Source organism: Procambarus clarkii, chromosome 61 (genome assembly GCF_040958095.1).
Source record: "Procambarus clarkii isolate CNS0578487 chromosome 61, FALCON_Pclarkii_2.0, whole genome shotgun sequence".
Lineage (NCBI taxonomy): Eukaryota > Metazoa > Arthropoda > Malacostraca > Decapoda > Cambaridae > Procambarus > Procambarus clarkii.
The window spans coordinates 17,070,987-17,081,669 of NC_091210.1; the positions used below are offsets into that span (position 1 = coordinate 17,070,987).

General features: G+C 32.3%; 1 protein-coding gene across 5 annotated transcripts; it reads right to left on the reverse strand.

Annotated features, from left to right (window-relative positions):
• Positions 1-1,518: 1,518 nt before the first annotated feature.
• On the reverse strand, positions 1,519-10,416 carry LOC123749242 (uncharacterized). Of its 5 annotated transcripts, XM_069307937.1 has the most exons (15): positions 10,302-10,416; positions 9,092-9,212; positions 8,843-8,914; positions 8,363-8,578; positions 7,526-7,648; positions 6,283-6,387; positions 5,774-6,003; positions 5,256-5,434; positions 4,781-4,874; positions 4,052-4,379; positions 3,773-3,890; positions 3,196-3,402; positions 2,893-3,060; positions 2,477-2,661; positions 1,519-2,200 (listed from the first exon to the last, which is right to left on the reverse strand). In XM_069307937.1, exons 1-10 carry the CDS (start codon positions 10,350-10,352, stop codon positions 4,377-4,379), a joined length of 1,194 nt encoding a protein of 397 aa, XP_069164038.1. In that variant the 5' UTR covers positions 10,353-10,416; the 3' UTR covers positions 1,519-2,200; positions 2,477-2,661; positions 2,893-3,060; positions 3,196-3,402; positions 3,773-3,890; positions 4,052-4,376. The 5 variants fall into 5 exon arrangements, with proteins under 5 accessions (XP_069164038.1, XP_069164041.1, XP_069164042.1 ...); XM_069307940.1 differs by lacking the exon at positions 8,843-8,914; XM_069307941.1 differs by lacking the exon at positions 7,526-7,648.
• Positions 10,417-10,683: the final 267 nt, after the last annotated feature.

The window sequence follows — 10,683 nt, forward strand, 5'->3', positions numbered from 1 at the left end:
AATCTCCTAATTTTTATGTAATTTCAAACAACCTTATCATTGTGTTCATTGCTGTCTTCTTTTATGTGCTAGCCATATGCTGTATTGTGACTACCAATTTTTGTCAACTACCATTCAAGCTGTCATTGCAACCAATCTTATATTGTTTCTGCTGTATTATGCCTACCAATTTTTTTGTCAACTACCATTAATTCAAGCTATCATTGCAATCAATCTTAGCTACCTATGTGCTTTAATATACTGTACCTACAATTTTCTCTCATCTTTTTTTCATTTCATGTAATCTGTTATCATTTTTTGTCTATAATTTTGCAAGTATTTACCTCCTTAAAATTTTCTTAGATTAAGGACCTGCCCGAAACGCTGCGCGTGCTAGTGGCTTTACAAGACTGTAATTACCATATTTGTATCCTCACATTCCTTATGTACATTCTTGTATATGCATAAATAAATAAATAATAAATAAATAAATAAATAAATAAATAAATAAATAAATACTGGGTTTTTTGGAGCTTACAGTCCCCAAGAGGGCATTTGAAGGCATAGACGACGTTGGTCTCTTTTAAAGCGTTCTGTTTTGTGTCTGGAGAGTTTCTCATGAGTAGGTTGGCCGTTTTTCTGGTTTTATAGTAAATCGTCAGTTGTATCCTCTGATTTTTGTCTGTAGGGATAACGTTTCTATTAACAATATCTTTCAGGACCCTTTCCTCCATTTTATGAGCTGTGGAAAAGAAGTTCCTGTAAAATAGTCTAATAGGGGGTATAGGTGTTGTGTTGGTTGTCTTTTCAGAGGTTGCATGGCGTTTCACTTTCCTTCTTATGATGTCTTCAACTAAACCATTGGAGAAGCCGTTGTTGACTAGGGCCTGCCTTATCCTACAGAGTTCTTCGTCGACTTGCTTCCATTCTGATCTGTGGCTGAGAGCACGGTCGACATATGCGTTAACAACACTCCTCTTGTACCTATCTGGGCAGTCGCTTTTGGCATTTAGGCACATTCCTATGTTCGTTTCCTTAGTGTAGATACACTAAGGATACACACTTCTACACTAAGGAAACGAACGCTGTGCACATTAATGGGTTTAGGTATTGTATGCACTAGCTCTATCTATAAATCCAACATTATGTTTGTAACTCATCTATGTATGTATATTTACCTGAATAAACATTTTGACTTGATTTTTTACCATCCCAGACAATAAAGCTCAGTCCTCCGTACCTACTCAACTTCTAAATCACACATCAATACACAACACTCACTTGAGTGTTTAAGGTATTTTATATTGAGAGTATGCATGCCTTTGTATCATGAAATCATATTGATGTGATGTATCATTGAGAATTGGATTTAATCAGAGGATTCAGTGGTATTCCAGGTGGCATTAATTTTCACAAAGTAGTTGCATGGTGGTCTACAGTGCTAGATTGAGAGTACCAAGTGAGGGGTTCGAATCCTCCTCTTGGCTACCACTTTTTTTTTTCCAGTGATAGTTTCAGAGGGTTGAGAAAAACACAGCATGAGGAAAATATTTTAATATAATCCAGTTTTATTGTATTAAAAGACAAAAGTATATGCATATAAAATATTAGTTTAGTTTATTTATTATGCACAACATACCCATCCTGTGAGTGGCAGTGGAAATTTTTAAAGGCACATAATGGGCTTATAAATGAACAACAAAATTCATGTAGTTATAAGAATCTCTGTAACTAAGCAACATAATTTGTGTGGTCAATTCATGTAACCAAGCAACAGGACAAAAGTAAGTAAAAATTTAAAAATTTAAAAGCCTATCTTGTATCTATTTGTTAAACACAGAAATCACAATAGCGTGATGCCTTAAATCTATGATTGTGGTCAGTTGAACTCCCGGTTGGAATTCTTTTGCCATGTCGTAACACAGTCCATTAAGGCTCGTGTGGGATCCTCTCGGACATAGGTTCGAACCCTCATCATGGCCCTTGTGAATTTGTTCATTTGTATCTATTCATTTTGCAAATACATGTCTTCATCTTCATCACTTTCTAAGAGCTCCAAGAAAGGCTCATAGACCTCATTTGGCTGGTAGGAACTAAATAAATGTTTGGCTTCAGTAAGCTTGTCAGCACATTGCTTTTGACCCTGATTGAGAAGAGTCAATAATCCACGTTTCTCTTCTTCTGACAGAATTGGGTTTTCAATGGTGTACGTGTTAGAATCCTGGAATATAATATTTAAAACATCTTAGAGTCAAATATATACTGTACCTATTTAGTTGTACATAATGCAAATATATAAAAGTATAGATTAAGTAAAACAAAAGGATACAAATAATAATAAAAGCCATATTCTCCACAGTACCACTCTTGAAAATAAAAGTGTTTCATAGTTTAAATGTGAAAGATGATGGCAATATTACTCTGACTAATTGAACACATTTAAGTGAGTTGAGTGTTTTGAAGATCTAAATTGCAAAAAGTATTTTGAATTTCTTACCTTGCAGAGACATGAAGGGAAAGAATCACATTGTAATTCTTGAATATACTCGGATAGTTTGTCCCTTTTCTTTTTGTAGTACTGTAACCATGTTATCATTTCTTGAATGGTTAGTGATTCCTCCTCTCTACATCTCTTCTGGAGCTCAAACTTTTCCACTGCACTTCTTTTTTTAGTCAGGGACACTATAATGCAAAATGAAAATACAGTATGTGATTGACAAATTATAATAATGGGAATCATTTGTGAATTAAACATCATTAAAAATTGTATCTATAAAATTTACCTTTAGAAAACAAACTCAATTTAATGGTATTGCAGTCTTTCCATATATAAAAGTACAATTAATACAAATAATATATAAATATTTGAAAATGCTGAGAAAACTAATGAATCATTAGATCTTGTGTAAATACCACTTGTGTTTTGATGAAGCAATAAATTGTGCCATGGAAGGATGCCAGTTAAAACATCTGCTTCAGACAAATCCGGATGGTTCTGATTGTAGATTTTTATGAGATCTCGTAGTTTTTTTTTCTCAACTTCATTTTTGTTTCTCAATACAGCTCTCATTTTAGATGAAACTGTAAAGTTTCAGGTTGTTATCAAATATTTGATTTGCACCAATAGTATTTTACATAAAAAAACTAATTTAACAACTGTGTACTGTATTAATGTTTAGGTTTCAGTGAACAAACAAAAAAGCAATTAATGTCTACCTGCATAAGTGGTACTGTAATCTGATTTTTGCGATGCCTTATATTCTCTCCATATGCCTCGATAGTATGCTCAATGTTATTGGCAGAGGATCTGTTATTTAAGGATCTTGCAATGATCAGTAATTTTCATCTCCATTTCTCAATAACAGATTCTGGGACATTAAGCCTGTGAATCTCATTTGAAACTGCTGCAGCTGTCTCTGTGGCCTATTTAAAAATAAATGCCATCATATTTATTGTAAAATTTATGTTCAGAGTTAAACAAAGTCTTTTGAACTATCCTTAGTGCTTTGTCAAGGTCTGAGTATGTGTTTTTCAGATTCAGACCTTGACAAAGCACCAAGGAGTGTGTGAAAGACTTGGTGTAATTCTTAATTATACATATATATGTTGGTTGCATATGAGTATAATGCTACTTTATATGAGCCAAAATGCCTTTCTGCAATTTCCTATATTCTTATATTATTTTATACAGTAACATTATCTGGATATATATAACCATCAAATATTACCATTGTACTGATTTGATTGAAAGGTACAAAATTTAGAACTAGATTAAACAAAAATTAACACATACCAGCTTTAAGCATGTTCTTAGTGTTGTTGTTATATCTTGAAAGGTAGGAAAATACTTGCTCTGCCTCCTCCCCAGATGTCAGGCCACTTCCTTCTTGCCACCGCCCTCAATACAAAACCTTTGACATAATAGCATAACGTTTGTTAAAAACTACCTACTGTATTAACAATTTGCATTTAACATAGATAAATCCTTACATATAAGAGTTTAAAAGAAATTATATTTTCCAACTTACAGTAAAACGAAGTCAAAATATTATTACAGTATTAGATTATTTACCTGACAATACCAAGAATGTCCTTTGGCATGTAGGACTCCTAAAAAAGGCTTTCCTTGCCCAAGTGAGAACTTCTGTTCTCTTGATGAAATCTTTAAGGCCCATGGCCAGTATTTACAGATAACCTGGCATATGAAGGACACATTTTGTAAACGGTTCATTTGCAAATAGTGGGCATAACTGTAGAGCTCTCCCGGATACATATTTAATGCAGCAAGAATAATTCCATGTCGATAGGAAGCCATGCTTATGCCGGTTTCATCCAAACTTCTAAATGAAACAGGTTTATTTTTGGCAGCTTTCAATGTCGACACTCCACACATATGGCTACTGTGTTGGACAAAAGTAAAATTATATATATATATATATATATATATATATATATATATATATATATATATATATATATATATATATATATATATATATATATATATATATGTATATATATACTAGTATATATATTTATATATATATTAGTCATATATAAATGTAATTTTTTTTATGTAATATTTTTCATCATTCAATATGCATTCCATATATTTTATAGATTTTTTTGAACATGATATAGTTAGGAACCGTCCAATTAATATACATTATTGATAATGTCTCAAGCTAATATATAAAGGTACTCTTCAAATATTGTATGGGTAAAAACCTGGTATTAGGTCTTAGGTTTCTATTTGAAAACCTATTTTTAGGCTTTCGAACAGATGTAAAAATATTCTTACTTGAGTTTTAAGGTTCTGAATAGTGGAAACGTGATCTTGAACTTCTTTGTCACAAGCGAAGATACCACCAAAATAATATGAGTTTCTGATCCCTCTGGAATGATATTAAATTAATGAATGTTCATTGTGTGAGACATTTTGATGACAGTTAAACATCATTTCACTTAAAACTAATTCAACTACCCAAGCTGGCATTCACATCATAATCCCTCCTATTCTAAATGAATGTATATAGTGAAATAAATATTTTTTAATTAGTAAAGCCTTAGTCCAAATAAAAAAAATCAACTAAAAGTTGAAAGGCAAGTAATAAAGGTGTAATCAGTTAACAAATAAAAAAAATCTGATTAAAAGTTGCATGACACTATAAATATTATACAGTGCTGTGTTTATAGTACTACAAACATATTACTACACCTTACATTATACCTTAACAATAATGAGCAGCATTAAATATTTTAACTTGAATATTTACCTCCCAACTTTGTTGTAACGATACAGTTTCTTGTTGCCATCAATATGTACAGCCACAGGTGTTGTATCACATGCAGGGCACCCCTTGTCAAATTCTCCTTTTATTCTCCCAAGTTCATACTGATGGAAACGCCATTCAAAGAAGACTCTTTTTGTTGTCTCAAAATTGATGGGACCATGCTAAGATGTAAAATGTGTGTAAGTAATTATCAAAAAGTGTCAAGCAGTGGCATGTTAAGCAACAGACTATAAATACCTGCAGGAAATGAAAATAAACTTACATGAGCATTACATAAAAAGAGAAATTGTTAAAGATTGGTAATCCATTTCCATTTCTTATGATATTAGACATATATAAAATATATATTTAGAATATTCATACTATTTATTAATTTAATAATATTTAACCCTATTTCTTAAATAATAACAATGCATTTGCTTAGTAACAAACTTAGTTTTTAAGTTTATACACCAATTTAATACTTGCACTATTAAAACAGTAATGGTATGAAAACTTACACGCCCTCGAGAAGCACCAAATAATTCCAGTGCACTAACTAATGCCTGCAGAGAAGTTCCAGGGCTGCTTCTCTTGAGAAAATGCCAGGAATCCAATAGATTTATGCTGTAGAAAGTGCTACTATTTCTTCCAGTTGAATAAAAACCAGACTGGTGCATGGCTTTCCCAAGTTCTTCATCTACATATCCGCACTTGCACCTAAATATTGGGGTATACAGATCATGCCTTCCTGCCCCCCACAAAAAAATAAAAAAAATTGAAGTAAAACAATTTTATTTGGCAAGGGATTCAAGTGTGGCTATCAATATATGTGTAAACCAACCCATAAACAATTCTCTGTTTGGTTATAAATACGTATGTGATATAAATACGTCTTCATAAGTGAATATACAGTGGTAAAGAGAGTGAAGTATAAATGGTTATATTGATGAAGACTGTAGCCTGGGTCACCTGAGCAATGCCAGCTACCAATACTAGTATCAAATAAATGTTTCTTAAAGTAACCTACCACTTAAAGTTACAAAGATGCATAAATTATTGAAGCTTAAAGTTGTGAACTTGCTCTCACTGCAGTTCGGGCAGGAATTAGGTGGATGTGCTGGTACAACAGGCTCTGGTAACAATTAAATTTACAAGATCAGCTATGCAGCAAAATAAATACATGTTTCAATTATTACATTTTAAATTACTAATAATTTTTTTAGCATTAACTGGTGTTACATGAAAGATTTATACTGTATTTAATAACAAATAAAAATTCATTTATTTAACTAAAAATCTGTAATTAATGAGGTAATCAATAATTAATGAGGAAAATGACCAATACAAAAACTACTAAAAAAATTACATGAACTAAATAAAATTTTAAAACACTGCTTGGTTCAGGATAGAAATGAGAGTATAAGAAACAGACTACAGGTACATTACTTACTCCAGTGAATGACTTTCCCATTTGAACACACAGTTTGTGTTGGGTCTAAAGGCTCGAAGAACCCATTTTTCCAGCAGAATCGCTGGTGGAAAGGCATTACAAAATGCTGCTGCTGATCACATTTATGACTCACAAAATTGAAAGCAGTCTTCACATTTTATGCTTGCCTCACAACTTCTACATTGTACAAAACATTTGCCTGGTTTTCCAAAAAATAATGTAATTATGTACTTTGAATGGTAATACTGGATTTAGAAATATTGTATACCAAGTTTAAAAATGACAAACATCTAAGTGTATTCAAAGATTGACATTAATCATGCATTTCATAAATACATTGAAATTTATCCATAATTACACACTAAAGATGTTATTTACCTTTATCTGGAACACCCAACTTCGACAATGTCCAGCTAAACAACATTGACCTATGTTCTCCCCATTTAATCTCACTATTTTTTCTTCTTTTTTGCCAATCAGAAATGCTTGCTTGAGAATCATAAATTTCCTCCAGTTCTGCAGCAAGTACTTTGAAATATGGGATTCTAAATTAGTCAGGAAAATCTTCAAGAGCAAATAGATGTAATAAATAAAGGTGTATTTTATACATATTATATAAGCATCTAGAACAACTGACAGCTTTCAGTAATGTGTTAGTTAGACTATGATATATATATATATATATATATATATATATATATATATATATATATATATATATATATATATATATATATATATATATATATATATATATATATATATATAGATACTAGGTACTAAGATTATATTACATTACATAGTTCAAATAGGGACGTACCAGAATTCAATGATTTTGGTGTTTGTTCTGCAGCTGGTAAATATGTTTGAGTATATGTTGGTACACTAGTTGAGAAGTCAGAACTTTGAATGTGTGGAGGTGAAAGAGAAGCAGGCAGAAGGGCTGTTTGGCAGAAAATCAACCTTTAAGTATGGTAATTCCACAACACTTTATCGATTTTTAATTTGTAAACTATCTACATTTTTTTGCTGTCTATGACCATCGCTGCCCCTATCTCCACCGAACACCAGTGTATTTGCTGCTATGCAAGGGCAGACCAATATGGCAGCCATGGCCTAATCTGTCATAAGACACAGGGAAAGATTGCCAGATATGAAGCAGTCAATGACATTATCAAAAAAAGTTTGGCTAGTTTGGTTCAGATGTAATACAAACAAAGAGCAACAGTTTCAAGTTCAACAAAGCAAAATGTAGGGCTGACAACAGGAAATTATTTTTGTTCCAGAGGGTTATTAACACATGGAACTGCCTACCCACCAGAGCTGTAACTGCCAAAACTGTGCGGAATTTCTAAATATACCCAAAAAAAGATCATAAAGGCAAATGGGGGGAATTTCGACAAGCCGCGGGCTTCCTGTACTCTTCTAGGCTACTAGAGTTTGTGGCATTCAGGTAAATATCTGTTTTCAAAGGAGAAGTTGACTATAACCTTGGATTATCTATAAACAAATTTTGAATAATAAAACACCAAGAACCTAAATAATTTTAAGTCTGAGGCAAAATGAAATCTACACTAGCAAATAAACCTATCATTAAACTATGATATAGGAACACACAAACATGGGTCATGGAATAAATAACTAAATAAAAAATTACCTTCTGATAAGTTTGAACGTTGTGTTTGATTGATTTCAATAATCCTGCAGTAATTTTCTCCTTTTCCTTTCTTGTTTGAAGGCTTCAGATAATTTAGGTCCTCAATATTTAAACTTCGCTTCATATATTCACATTTTTTCTGGAGAGCTGAGTTTATTTTCAAATATTCACGATGAAGGTTCTCTTTAGCTAAAATTGCTAGTGTCTGGAGACCTTCTGTTAAAAAAATATACATTCTCAATAGGATACATTATAACTGTAGCAAGAGAAGCTACATTAAATGTTTTGATGTAATTGTCTAAACCAATGATCAAAGTGATAGAAATTATAATGGGATGATGGATTTCAAGCCAATTATGCTGAGCATAGAAAAAAAATTCTGTTATTGTTAAAACAAAGACTTACTGTATTACACAAGCTTTTAAACTTTGATATTAATGTATTATAAAGGCCATAATCAAATGATATTATAAACAATACCATCATTATTGTCCAGAGTTATTCTTGGTACATCTGGTAAGTAAAGATAGTTTTCAGGAGCCAAGAACGAATCTGCCAAAAAAATATTGGACGTTGAACATTCCAATTTGTTACAATAGCCTAGTACTGCATACTAATACAAATTAAAAAACAAATTGGAAATAATAGCTAGGCTAACCTAACACAATGACATAACATAACACATCTTTATTTGTAATTTTGTCAAAAGCTGATTAAATGTTTTTTTACCTGCTAGTATGCTGGCTGGGGTCGATCTTCCAGGCATATTTATTCTACTGACTTGTGGTCTTAATGCTGCCGTAGTAAAAGGATTTGTGACAGACATTGTACTGCTTTCTGTATCATCTACCTATTACAAATATAAATACAATTATTTATTCAGGTAAAGTACATACTGTACATACAAGGTAAGATACAAAAGTAGATGGATTTATAGATAGAGCTAGTACATACAATTTTTTTTTTGAGATATATACAAGAGTTGTTACATTCTTGTACAGCCACTAGTACGCGTAGCGTTTCGGGCAAGTCCTTAATCCTATGGTCCCTGGAATACGATCCCTTTCCGCGAAGAATCGTTTTTTCATCCAAGTACACATTTTACTGTTGCGTTAAACAGAGGCTACAGTTAAGGAATTGCGCCCAGTAAATCCTCCCCGGCCAGGATACGAACCCATGACATAGCGCTCGCGGAACGCCAGGCGAGTGTCTTACCACTACACCAAGGAGACTGTTAAATGCCTAATGCCTAATGCCTAAAGCCACTATTATGCAAAGTGTTTCAGGCAGGAAAAACACTAAGACTAAAACTTAATACTAAAAGAGATTAAAGTATAAATTGTGTTGAGAAAAAATAAGAAAAAAATGGAAAAAAAGGAAGGGGGGGGAGGGGGTTGAAACATGGCAGAAAAAAAGTAAAATACAATTTGGTCAACAAACAGCATTGTTTTAAATAGAAGAGATGGGTTGACATTTTGGGGGTGAGGTAGGTTACATTGAGTTAATTAGGTAGTACTTAGTTTTTAACTTAAACTGGTTGGGAGAGGTACAGTCTTTAACATAATTGGGAAGGCCACATTCGAGGTCCCTTGATTTGTAAAGCATTTCTAGTTTAACTAAGTCGTACTCTTGGAATATCAAATAGGTATTTGTTTCTGGTGTGGTGCTCATGGGATCTGTTACAACCTTCTAGGAAGCTTATTATAAAAAACATAATTGATAAAAACAACATGCTGCATACTAAAAACGTATTGGAATGTGTATACCAATATGCAGTAAAATATATTCTTCCTACACATAACAAGCAAAAGTTTAATACTGCAACAAGTTTTTGAAAATTATTTAACTAAACAGCAATGAAACATTTGCATTATTTTCAATTAGTAAATATTACATATGAAGGAATTATTTACATAAATGCCGAGAAAACTTTACATACCATGCTTAAATCTAGGATCTTCTTCTTCTTGATAGTAGGTGCAGTTTGCATGAAGGATTTGTTCTCCCGATGACTGCAAAATCTAGGATCACGTGTGTTATTGTTTTTGAACGAATGATCACATGTTTACATTCATTGTGATGAAACTAACAACTTTTAATTATATACAGCTTTTTATATCAACTGTTTTACTTAAATTATTTTCTGTTATAGGTTCTAAATATAACTAATATTTGCTTCTTTCTTATGCCATTTGTAATTAATGTCATAAAGCTTTAATTATCATCTGAATGCACCAAACTGTGCCTTTTCATATTTCCAAACTGAAGTCGAACACCCGAAAATTAATATATCCATGAAAACTGAATCACGTCCTACTATT

Excerpts from the sequence above, each read along its gene's own strand:
- LOC123749242 (XM_069307939.1), bottom strand. The coding sequence starts at position 10,352 with ATGCAAACTGCACCTACTATCAAGAAGAAGAAGATCCTAGATTTAAGC. Across the intron at positions 8,915-9,091 it reads CCCAGCCAGCATACTAGCAG|ATTCGTTCTTGGCTCCTGAA; the intron begins GTAAAAAAACAT and ends TTTTTTTGGCAG. Across the intron at positions 4,875-5,255 it reads CGTTACAACAAAGTTGGGAG|AGGGATCAGAAACTCATATT; the intron begins GTAAATATTCAA and ends ATATCATTCCAG.